Source organism: Salmo salar, chromosome ssa01 (assembly GCF_905237065.1).
Source record: "Salmo salar chromosome ssa01, Ssal_v3.1, whole genome shotgun sequence".
NCBI lineage: Eukaryota > Metazoa > Chordata > Actinopteri > Salmoniformes > Salmonidae > Salmo > Salmo salar.
This window is the reverse complement of record NC_059442.1, coordinates 39,252,643-39,265,758: the sequence shown is the minus strand read 5'-3', so window position 1 is coordinate 39,265,758 and position 13,116 is coordinate 39,252,643. Positions and strand designations below refer to the sequence as shown.

At 42.3% G+C, this 13,116-nt stretch overlaps 1 protein-coding gene across 2 annotated transcripts; it reads right to left on the bottom strand.

Moving 5' to 3' along the window:
• Positions 1–2,199: 2,199 nt before the first annotated feature.
• On the bottom strand, positions 2,200–9,613 carry haus2 (HAUS augmin like complex subunit 2). 2 transcript variants are annotated; one of them, XM_014194073.2, is made up of 7 exons: positions 9,338–9,613; positions 8,939–9,063; positions 3,872–3,967; positions 3,577–3,646; positions 3,268–3,400; positions 2,987–3,095; positions 2,200–2,712 (listed from the first exon to the last, which is right to left on the bottom strand). In XM_014194073.2, exons 2-7 carry the CDS (start codon positions 9,023–9,025, stop codon positions 2,596–2,598), a joined length of 612 nt encoding a protein of 203 aa, XP_014049548.1. In that variant the 5' UTR covers positions 9,026–9,063; positions 9,338–9,613; the 3' UTR covers positions 2,200–2,595.
• Between the last annotated feature and the right edge of the window lie 3,503 nt (positions 9,614–13,116).

Here is a 13,116-nt window from a genome sequence, read left to right as displayed (position 1 = left end):
TGTCTTTGTGAGAAGGATCCCTCAACTGCTTTGACCAGGTTCATTGATATGCCAAGCATTAAATCACATATCTAGTGCCAGGCCAATGGTGTGTGTGTGCATATATTATATATTTAAATTTTACATTTTAGTCATTTAGCAGACGCTCTTATCAAGAGCGACTTACAGTAGTGAATGCATACATTTCATACATTTTTTTTTCTGTGCTGGCCCCCCGTGGGAAACGAACCCACAACCCTGGTGTTGCAAACACCATGCTCTACCAACTGAGCTACAGGGAAGGCTATATACATGCATACACACACAGTGCCTTCAGAAAGTCTTCAGACCCTTGACTTTTTCCACATTTTGTTACAACCTCATTCTAAAATGTAACATATTAAGTTTTTCTACACACAATACCAGATAATGACAAAGCAAAATTAGTTTATTTTGTTCTCTCAAATATATAAAAAATAAAATATCACATTTACAAAAATATTCAGACCCTTTTCTCAGTACTTTGTTGAAGCACCTTTGGCAGCAATTACAGCATTGAGTGTTCTTGAGTATGACGCTAAAAGCTTAGCACACCTGTAGTTGAGGAGTTTCTCACAATCTTCTCTGCAGAACCTCTCAAGCTCTGTCAGGTTGGATGGGGAGCATGGCTGCACATCTATTTTCAGGTCTCTCCAGAGATGTTCGATCGGGTTGAAGTCCGGGCTCTGGCTGGGCCACTCAAGGACATTCAGAGACTTGTCTCGAAGCCACTCCTGCATTGTCTTGGCTGTGTGCTTATGGTCACTGTCCTGTTGGGAGGGGGAAAACTTCACCCCAGTCTGAGGTCCTGAGCAGGATTTCATTAAGGATCTCGCTGTACTTTGCTCCGTTCATCTTTGCCTCGATGCTGACTCGTCTCCCAGTCCCTGCCGCTGAAAAACATCCCCACAGCATGCTGCCACCACCATGCTTCATTGTAGGGATGGTGCCAGGTTTCTTCCAGAATTGACACTTGGTATTCAAGCCAAAAAGTTAAATCTTGGTTTCATTAGACCAGAGAATCTTGTTTCTCATAGTCTGAGTCCTTTAGGTGCCTTTTGGCAAACTCAAAGCGGGCTGTCATATGCCTTTTACTGAGGAGTGGCTTCCGTCTGGCCAATCTACCATAGAGGCCTGGTTGGTGGAGTGCTGCAGAGATGGTTGTCCATCTCCACAGAGGTGGTCTCCCCCGTTCGCTCAGTTTGGCCAGCTCTAGGAAGAGCCTTGGTGGTTTCAAACTTGGTGGAGGCCACGGTGTTCTTGGGGACCTTCAATGCTGCGCCTCGACACAATCCTGTCTCAGAGCTCTACGGACATCTCCATTGACTTCATGGCTTGGTTTTTGCTCCGACATGCATGGTCAACTGTGGGACAGTTGAGGAAAAAGTCAAGGGGTCTGAAAACTTTCCGAAGGCACTGTACATAGTGAACAGCAAGGAAACAGATTGTTACATTCACTTTATTGCTTTTGGCCCTTACTCTACAGCTCTCACAGTCACAGACTGTAGTCATGTTATGATAGATGGGAAGTTTAAATAATGTTTTGATGTGCATTGTACAAGTGTGTGTCTGAATTTATGGATATTTTTCCAACTCTGCTTTAGTCTATTTGTGTGTTACAGTTGTGTCTACAAAGTCTTGGCATTAAAGTAGGCTCTTCACCAGTATTTTCCCTCTTTTGTCCTCATTCTCATCTCATAAACACCCATCAACAATGGAATTGTGTGTGTGTTTGATAGTTAGAGAGAGTAAAGTGTAATTCAGTGTCCACAGACGAGATAGCCCCATAGTGATTTTTTTGTTGTTGTACTTTTACCCCTCTTTCTCCCCAATTTCGTGATATCCAATCGGTAGTTAGTCTTGTCCCATCGCTGCAATTCCCCTAAGTACCGACGTCAGCTTGCAGACACCTGGCCCACAACAAGGAGTTGCTAGAGCGCGATGGGACAAGGAAATCCCGGCCAGCCAAACCCTCCCCTAACCCAGATGACGCTGAACCAATTGTGTGCCGCCTCATTGGTCTCCCGGTCACGGCCGGCTGTGACACAGCCTGGGATCAAACACGGGTCTGTGACGCCTCAAGCAAAGCGATACAGTACCTTAGATCGCTGCGCCAATCGGGAGGTCTCATTGTGACATAGTTACTCGGCTCCATCGTCCGCAGGGTACACACAGTCCAAATATTAACAAGATAGATTTATTTACAAAGATACCATTAGTTAGAATCAAAATTAACAAAGATTTTTAAAAAAGCACATTAAGGGGAATGTTGTAAAGTAACACAACACCCATTCTCTCTGAATGAGACATTTGTCAAACATTTTCAGAAAACATAATCCTCATCATGTATAAATGAGAAAATGTCCATTGAAGGGTTCTGAAAGGTTTGACTTGGGTTGCGCCCCGATTCTCCACCCTTCTCCCAAAGTGTTTACTTGCACACAATTTAAAATATTGGATTTGAAAGCAGTGGATTCGTGTAAACATTGGCTGTAGGGAGTTTCCACCCTTGTTGAATCCATGACAGGCAAGTGCACACTTCAGGAAAAAGGTGGAGAATTGGGACTCACCTTGCTCTCAGGTAGTGATGTCATTGATGGAAGTGCTGCTGTTTTGACTTCTCCACTGTAGAATCTGTTTGGAGAGTCTTTCCACCTCTGTCACCTGGGCTAGGAGCTGAGCTACGCCATTGTTCTGAGAAAGAGAGTACAACGCATAAAATTAACATGAACAATCACAGTACAGTATTAACAATAATATGGGCCATTCTGGCTCAGACAATGCTTACTACCATTACCTACGATAAATTCAACAAAAATAGAGGATAAAAAGGGGTCAAGAGGAAGATAATATGTTTTCGACTGTACAAAACGTAGCTACATGTATTCTACTGAACACAAGCCATGGCAGAGTTTAGGACTTGCAATACATCTGGCCTGGGGATAGGGTTTTGACTGAAAGAACTCACCAGATTGCTCATGGAATCATCAATGGTGGGAATAGAACGAACAGTGCTTATCTTTGCCTCCAAGTTCTCAATGAAGTCCACCACCATCCTCATGACCTCCACCACATATCTATAAAACAGGACCATCATTCCTCTCAGTTAACTGGGAGAATACAATTCAAAAAAGATACACTCAGCAATAAACATCGTCGTACAAATCAGGACATCTTCCTGTATACAGAATTCAAGAATATTGTAAACACAGTGTTGTCAAGTGCATGCAAAAATAAAAGGTAGCTCACCTGTGAAGATCTGCCTCTACGGGCAGGTTAGTCTGACACAGTGGTTTCATCAGTCTTCGGCGCAGGCTTGCCTGTTCTCTCAGCACATCATGCAGATGGGAGGTGAATTGCTGCAATGATGTAAACCTTTGACCTATAAGAAACAAATTAAATGATTAATTTATGACCAGACAATTACATCCAAGTCTGGCTGTGTCCCTCTAAATAGAGTACGCATTAAACATGTTTGTATCTGACAATGTTGCTACATACTACCTACCTTTTGAATCTCAAGAAGCCACGATGCAAAAGTACAACATCCCCACTTACTCAAATAAAATTTGTGAGTGACATCTGCGCTTTCTTTTTCCAACTTCAACAACTCCATTTCTAGATTGATCTAAAACAAATAGAACTAAGTTAGGTAAATGCATATCTCTGCATCAAACAGGACAGGTGTCTGGCACCAAACCAGGATTGTAGTCACTAGGCACCAAATGGAAGAAAACGGACTGGAACAGGCAGGTACTACCTGAACATGTCCAATAAAAAAACGTATTTTCTTGTTAAAGGTTTTGCTATTATGTGCACTAATTAATAGAAGAATACCTGTTTGTAAGGTTACCTTGTCAAGCTCCCGTTCCATAGTGATGTGCTGTTCAGCTTCCAGGAGATGTGGGGAAAAGACATGGGGTTCTCTAGGGACAGAATCAACATCCTCCTGTAAGGAAAGAGACTCTGCTTAGTGTGGTGGTCTAGGATATCAGTAGAAAAGCAACTACAGTGCATTCGGAAAGTATTCAGACCCCTTCACATTTTCCACATTTTGTTGCGTGGATTACATTGTTTTTTCCCCCTCAATCTACACGCAATAATACCCCATAATGACAAAGCATACCGTTTTTAAACAATTTTTTATTTTTTTTTTACAAATATCATATTTACATGAATATTCAGACCCTTTACTCAGTACTTTGTTGAAGCACCTTTGGCAGAGATTACAGCCTCGAGTCTTCTTGGGTATGACGCTACAAGCTTGGTACACCTGTATTTGGGGAGTTTTTCCCCATTCTTCTCTGCAGATCATCTCAAGCTCTGTCAGGTTAGATGGGGAATGTCGCTGCACAGCTATTTTCAGGTCTCTCCAGAGATGTTTGATCGAGTTCAAGTCCGGGCTCTGGCTGGGCCACTTAAGGGCATTCAGAGACTTGTCCCGAAGCCACTCCTGTATTGTCTTGGCTGTGTGCTTCGGGTCGTTGTCCTGTTGGAAAGTAAACCTTCGCCCCCAGTCTGAGGTCCTGAGCGCTCTGGAGCAGGTTTTCATCAAGGAGCGCTCTGTACTTTGCTCCATTCATCTCGATCCTGACTAGTCTCTCAGTCCTTGCCGCTGAAAAACATCCCCACAGCATGATGCTGCCACCACCATGCTTCACCTTAAGGATGGAATTGGCCAGGTGATGAGCGGTGCCTGGTTTCCTCTAGATGTGAGGCTTGGCATTCAGGCCAAAGAGTCTTGGTTTCATTAGACCAGAGAATCTTGTTTCGCAAATCAAACTTTGTCACATGCGCCGAATACAACTTTACTGTGAAAATGGTCTGAGAGTGCTTTAGGTGCCTTTTGGCAAACTCCAAGTGGGCTGTCATGGGCCTTTTACTGAGGAGTGGCTTCCATCTGGCAATTCTCCCATAAAGACTTGATTGGTGGAGTGCTGCAGAGATGGTTGTCTGGAACGTTCTCCCATCTCCACATAGGAAATCTGGAGCTCTGTCAGAGTGACCATACCCAGATCTGTGCCGACACCATCCTGTCTCAGAGCTCTACGGGCAATTTTTGCTCTGTCATGCACTGTCAACTGTGGGACCTTATAAAGACAGGAGTGTGCCTTTCCTAATCATGTCCAATCAATTGAATTTACCACAGCTGCACTCCAATCAAGTTGTAGAAACATCTCAAGGATAATAAATGAAAACAGGATGCACTTGAGCTCAATATCGAGTCTCATAGCAAAGGGTCTGAATACTTCTATAAATAAGGTAATAAAATGTGAGAAAAAAATCTACAAACTGTTTTCGCTTTGTCATTATGGCGTAGTGTGTGTAGATTGATGAGGAAAAACAAGGCTGTTACGTAACAAAATGTGGAAAAAGTGAAGAGGTCTGAATACTTTCCAAATGCACTACATACACTCTTCTTCAAGGGTACCCAAACAACCCTCCTAGAGATGGCAACCTTCTTGCATACTTCTGCTCCAAAAATATTATCTAATTAAGTTACAGTGAGCACCATAATTCATTGGACAGTGACCATTTTTTTGTTATTTTGGTTCTGTACTCTAGCACTTTGAGTTTGAAAGGATACAGTGACAACGAGGGTGAAGTGCTGACTGTCAGCTTTAATTTGAGGGTATTTTCATACATATCGGATAAACCGTTTAGAAATTATAGAAGCTTTTGTACATAGTCCCCCCATTTTCAGGCATCAAATCATTGGACAGTTTAACATAATGTAGAATAAAGTAATCATTGTTAATATTTGGTCGCATATCTCTTGCATGCAATGACTGCTTGAAGTCTGCGATGCATTGACATCACCAGACGCTGTGTATCTTCCCTGGTGATGCTCTGCCAGGCCTGTACTGCAGCCATCTTCAGTTCCTGCTTGTTTCGGGGACTTATTGCCTTCAGTCTCCTCTTCAGCATGTAAAATGCATGTTCAATTGGATTCAGATCCGGTGATTGACTCAGCCAGTCAAGGATTTTCCACTTTTTGGGCATCAAAAACCCCTTCGTTGCTCTAGCAGTATGTTTAGGGTCATTGTCTTGTTGCATGATGAAATGCCGTCCAATGAGTTGAGGCATTTGATTTTATCTGAGCAGATGAAATATTTCTGTAGACTTCAGAAGTCATTGTTCTACTTCTGTCTGCAGTCACATCATCGATGAAGACAAGTGAGCCTGTTCCACTGGCAGCCATACAGGCCCAAGCCATAACACCACCTCCACCATGTTTCACAGATGAGGTGGTATGCTTTGGATCATGGGCATGGCTTTCTGTTCTCCACACTTTCCTCTTTCCATCACTCTGGTACATGTTAATCTTTGTCTCATCTGTCCACAATACTTTTTTCCCAGAACTCTTCGGGCTCTTTTAGGTGCTTTTTAGCGAACTGTAATCTCACCTTTCTGTTCTTCAGGCTTATCAGTGGTTTGCATCTTGTAGTACACCCTCTGTAGTCCTGCTGGTGTAGTCTTATACGTATGGTAGACTTTGACACATCTACACCTGCATCCAGGAGAGTGTTTTTGATCTGTTGGGCTGTTGTCAGGGGGGTTTTCTTCACCATAGAGAGTATTCTCCGGTCATCCACTACAGTGGTCTTCTTCAGTCTACCTGGTCTTTTGACATAATTGAGTTCACCCGTTGTTTTTTTCTTGTTAATGATGAACCAAACTGTTGACTTGGGCATGCCCAGGGTTTTTGCAATGTTCCTATTTCAGAAATGAAAATCAATCAGCCTTATGACGGCCAGCTTCATTTACATCGACACTGCTGTCTTCCTCATGTTGTCACACCCCAACAACAACCTCCAAAGGCAATAGCAAAGTCTAGAATCAATACTATTCATCAACAGCTCTCCTGCATTCACTAACGATACAAATGAATACACCTGCCTAACGACACACATCTGTGAAGCCAATTCAACAAATACTTGTAATATCTTCAAATGGGGGCAACATGTACAAAAGGTGCTGTCATTTCTAAACGGTTCATCCGATATGTATGAAAATACCCTCAAATTAAAGCTGACAGTCTGCACTTCACCCTCATTGTCAGTGTATCCTTTCAAACTCAAAGTGCTAGAGTACAGAACCAAAATGTTAAATGGTCACTGTCCAATGAATTACGATGCTCACTGTATAAGGCCCGAGGTGGTGTTGGTATATGGCCAATATACCACAGCCAAGGGCTGCTCTTATGTATGATGCAACGCGGAGTGCCTGGATACAGCCCTTAGCCATGGTATATTGGCCATATACCACAAAACCCTGAGGTGCCTTATCACTATTATAAACTGGTTACCAACACAATATGACCAGTAAACAAGTAGTTTTGTGTCATATCCGTGGTATATTTAGGCAATAAGGCAAGAGGTGTGGTATATGGCCAAAATACCACGGCTTAGGGCTGTACTTATGTACGACAACACGGAATGCCTGGATCCAGCCCTCAGGGGTTTGTGGTATATGGCCAATATACCCCAGCTGAGGGCTGTTCTTAGGCAAGACTCATCGCGGAGTGCCTGGACACAACCGTTAACCTTGGTATATTGGCCATATACCACAAACCCCTGAGGTGCCTTAACACTATTATAAACTGGTTAACAACTTAATTAGAGCAGTAAAAATAAAATGGTGTCATACACGTGGTATACGGTCTGATATACCCTTGATGTCAGCCAATCAGCATTCAGGGCTCGAACCACCCAGTTTATAATCTTTGTTATACCACGGAGTAGGTGTGTTTTGCACCAGGTGAAAGTTGATTGCATTCATTTTGGAACCGGGCTGCCTTCTGGGCATGAGCCAAGTGACCTGTTCAAAAACCACGGCGAAGTCAGCTCAAAACAAAAGTGACGTAGGAGCACATGGAGTAATGAGTAGGATTCTGTGGGCGGAGCATGCATACTTTTGCTCCAGCCCTGTTGAAACTCAAACTGAATCAGTTAATCAAGGTCCTGGTGAGCTACTGTACTAGCTAGCTGAAGGATGTTTTCGATTATAAACCCTGGTAGTTTGGGTCCTGGTAGTATGTGATGGGAAGTTCGGATCTTTTCTCCTGACTGATCTTTTCGACTCATTCAGTCAAAAGAACGAATCTTTAGACTAATTTCGTTCATTTGAGTCAGTTATGCCCAGAGCACGCATGACCCCCTGCCCATTAACTTAAAACTCAAGAGGCATGATTCTACAAGCCTCTCGTTTACGTCTGTCAACAAAGGTGTCTTACTGGAGCTGTCATTTGTGACAGACTTGTAAACGTGTTTAAATAATGCACATTTGTTGATTGCTAGGCATACAAATAAGATTGTCTTGATACATTTGAAATGAGGTCTAGTTGGGAGTGGGTATAATTTGTGGAACGTTCTAACAGGAATCTGTTCCAAAAACGTAAAGTACAAGGTTGCCAACAAACAACGCATACAAAGTAGCATGATCAATTCACCTAGCTAACTAGCTGCCAAATAGGCATCAACTCACCACGTAGCTTATTCTTAATGTTTGTCCATAGGCTACCAGAGTGAGGACAGACATTTTTTGGAATAAACGTGGTGAGTGAAACACTTTGAAATAGTACACTTCCTACCCGGTATTTTATTCTGCCGCTATACAAATGTGTATGCGTTGTTTGTTGGCAACCTTGTTATTTACGACGTTTTTGGAACAGATTCCTGTTGGAACATCCCACAAATTATACCCATCTGTCTAGCTGTGGCCGCAACCAGACTAGATTGTGAACGACTCTTTTCGGAATGCATTTGTTGACTGCAGTGAGGGTGATAAGCAGGCCCCCAACGATTAGTTCGTGAGTTTAAGGCTGTGTCCATAACATTCAATAATAAATTAATTGCATTCACTCTTGCACCATGCCCGATCAATAAGTTAAAAACACTCCTGCTCGGCATCCACTCACCTGGGAAAGAACACCCGAGGCGACGCACCTGGTCAAAAGACTTGCAACTGGTGTCACTGAATATTGAGCAAAGTCCCACGGATTCATTCGTAAGAGTGGTGGGGTCAACCTTGGAAAATATGTAGCTGTAAAAAAGCAAAGACTCGTACTCAATATAACAAGCGAATCTTAGTTAGCTAACTAACGTTATACTATCTAGTTAGTGTCCATTAACGTTACACACTCGGATTCGCAGAGGCTAACAATGTTGTGCTAGCTAACGTTACTGTTAGCTGAGAAAGCAACGTTTGTCTACGTTAAGATAGAAAACGTATTTTTACCACATTCCCACAACTACTAGTTTATTATATAACTACCCATATACACCAACATTTTACAGTGTAAGTCAATTTGTCTTACCAATTTTCGACAAATATTTTTTTCAAATTTAGCCCGCCGATTTTGTTCCTTTGAAGAAATTACTTCCGGACTTCCCGCTCTAACGTTACTGTGGTGATGTGCAGTTCACGAACGATTCGTTATTTTTGAACGAGTCCTTTTACTGACTCGGGTCATGATTCCCTTTCCTGAGTGACTCGTTCATTTTAGTCGTTCGTTTGACCTGAGTTTGCTAGATGATACGCTCCTCCGGCAGTGGCTACAGAGATGGTCTCCTACTCTGTCATATGCGCGCAGGAAAATAGATCATGAGCATAGAAAATAAAAATGCATGTTTTGAACTAATTGATCGGGCATGATGCAAGAGTGGATGTAATTAATGTATTATTGAATGTTATGGACATAGCCTCAAACTCGAACTAATCGTTGTGGGCCTGCAGTTCGCGAAAGCCATTGCGCTGCTCATCATCCTCACCGCGGTCAAGCAATGCTTTCCGCCAAGAGTCGTTCACAATCTAGTCTGGTTGCGGCCTCAACTAGACGTTTCAAATGTATGAAGACAATCTTATCTGTATGCATAGCAATCAAAAATATGTATTACTTAACACGTTTACAAGTCTCAGTCACAAATGACAGCTCCAATAAGCCACCTATGCTGAAAGACGTAAACGAGAGGTTTGTAGAATCATGCCTCTCGAGTTTTAAGTTCATTGTTCGCGGACAGGGGGTCATGCGTGCTCTGGGCATAACTGACTCATATGAACGAAATTAGTCGAAAGATTAATTATTTTGACTGAATGAGTCGAAAAGATCCGAATTTCCCATCACATTACTGCCAATACACACAGCCGGCAAATGTGGGTCCGTTCTCGTAAAAGAGCCGACTCATTTGGCTCCCAAAAGGCTCTTTGTTCAAAATGCTTAACAATTAGTGTTGAGCGATTAACCAATATTTCCCTTTTTTAGGTTATTAAACAACTCATTTACCGACTTCGGTTCAATTACTTGAATTCCATTTAGTTTGTGATATGTGATCCCGACATGCCGTTTCTCTAAAGAGAAATCAAGTCAAGAACTATGTGGGACGCTGGACTTAAGGGAGTTCCAGTTTCCCTTAAACAAATATTCAACCTAGTTCAGCGCAGAAATGTGGTAATTAAGCACTATGACCCTAATCCATTGCGCCATTTTTTTCCGGCTCAAGAGACTTAGACTGCGCGAAACGAGAGGTTTTACTCTCGCCAAAATATATCCAAAATAAGCCCAACGCGTTGCCTTCCGCTTTTGTGACACCGACTCCCATTGTTAGACATGATCGTCTCGTCATTGTTCACAGATCTCTGGACGGATACACATTTACGCCTGCTAAATTCTGTAAAATACACACAGACCGCATGGGAGGTGAATTTAGCCTACACAACACAACGACGAAAGGGCCAGACAGTTCGTGAAAGTATACCTTATCTACTTTGAAGAACTAGTAAAATTATTTCGTCAGACAGCTCTGCAGTACAATAGGCAGGCTAGCTAAATAAGATGACTAAAGACAGTATTTCTATGTTTTATTTAACCATTAAACTAGGCAAGTCAATTAAGAACAAATTCTTATTTACAATGACGGCCTATCAAAAGGCCTCCTGTGGGGATGGGGGCTGGGATTAAAATATATATATGACAAAACGCACATCAAGACAAGAGACAACACTACATAAATAGAGACCTCAGACAACACTACATAAAGAGAGACCTAAGACAACAACATAGCAAGGCAGCAACACATAACACAACATGGCAGCAGCACAACATGGTACAAACATTATTGGCACAGACAACAGCAAGAAGGTAGAGACAACAATACATCATGCAAAGCAGCCACAACTGTCAGTAAGAGTGTCCATGATTGAGTCTTTGAATGAAAAGACAGTCCAGTTTGAGTGTTTGTTGCAGCTCATTCCAGTTGCTAGCTGCAGCAAACTAAAAAGACATGTGACCCAGGGATGCGTGTGCTTTGGGGACCTTTAACAGAATGTGACTGGCAGAACGGGTGTTGTATGTGGAGGATGAGGGCTGCAGTAGATATCTCAGATAGGGGGGAGTGAGGCCATAAGAGGATTTTTATAAATAAGCATCAACCAGTGGGTCTTGCGACGTGTATACAGAGATGACCAGTTTACAGAGGAGTATAGTGCGGTGATGTGTCCTATAAGAAGCATTGGTGGCAAATCTGATGGCCGAATGGTAAAGAACATCTAGCCGCTCGAGAGCACCCTTACCTGCCAATCTATAAATGCAATTGACAATCTAGCATGGGTAGGATGGTCATCTGAATCAGGGTTAGTTTGTCTGAATCAGGGTTAGTTTGGCAGCTGGGGTGAAAGAGTAGCGATTACGATAGAGGAAACCAAGTCTAGATTTAACTTTAGCCTGCGCTTTGATATGTGCTGAGAGAAGGACAGTGTACCGTCTAGTCATACTCCCAAGTACTTTTATGAAGTGACTACCTCAAGCTCTAAACCTTCAGAGGTAGTATTCACACCTGTAGGGAGAGGGGCATTCTTCTTACCAAACCACATGACCTTTCTTTTGGAGGTGTTCAGAACAAGGTTAATGGCAGAGATAGCTTGTTGGACACTAAGAAAGCTTTGTTGTAGAGCGTTTAACACAAAATCCAGGGAGGGGCCAGCTGAGTATAAGACTATCGTCTGCATATAAATGGATGAGAGAGCTTCCTACTGCCTGAGCTATGTTGTTGATGTAAATTGAGAAGAGCGTGGGGCCTAGGATTGAGCCTTGGGGTACTCCCTTGGTGACAGGCATTGGCTGAGACAGCAGATGTTCTGACTTTATCAGGGATGCAAACTAGTCACCTTTTGGCGAAATTCGATTTTGAATCCAAACTAAGTTACCTACATGAGAATTAGGTGAAAATGAGGCGTTGCTTGTTAAACAAGTGGATTCAGGGATGAAAGGTAATGTTAGCTGGAACTGGGCCTAGTTTAAACTGAATGCCACTACAAGCATTTCACTACACTCACAATAACATCTGCTAACCATGCGTTTTTGACCAATACAATTTTTATTTGAGGTGAAAGGAACACCACACACTTTTTCTCTTTCTCACTTTTTCAATACAGTGGATAAAATGGGGTATGCCAGAAAGAGATCAATTATGCCAACAACGGGTCTCATGCTCTGCTGCTGACACATTGTAGAACAGATGTCCACAGGCAGAAAGGGTACAATGTAATAAGACATTGCTTTTGTTGTGTTGAACTTGACATAGAGTAACACTTGTGTGTGAGTGAGGGAGATTACATTTTTTACTCAGTGAACATAATGTTTTTTGGTTCACTTGATCGATGTCTACTATAGTGGCCACTATAATAGAGCACAAATAGAATGCCTGTTTCATTCTATTTCTACTTGAAGATGTTTTTATCCCAAGTGTAATATTTAGATGTGTGTGGTCACAAGTGTTCTATTATATTTTCATTTAACCAAGTCAGTTAAGAACAAATTCTTATTTACAATGACAGCCTTGTTCAGGAGCAGAACAACAGATTTTTACCTTGTCAGCTCCGGGATTTGATCCATGGCAGCTCAGGGATTCGATCCAGCAAACTTTCGGTTACTGGCCCAATGCTCTAAACACTAGGCTACTTGACGCCCCTATTATAAAGGCTGTCATGGCTAACTGTAATATTAGTGTATTGTTTTTTCTCTGGACTTGTGTCATTTGCAGTAAAGTCTAGGCACCAAATAACATTTTTTTAGCTGCGAGTTAGGTTCACATTAACCAC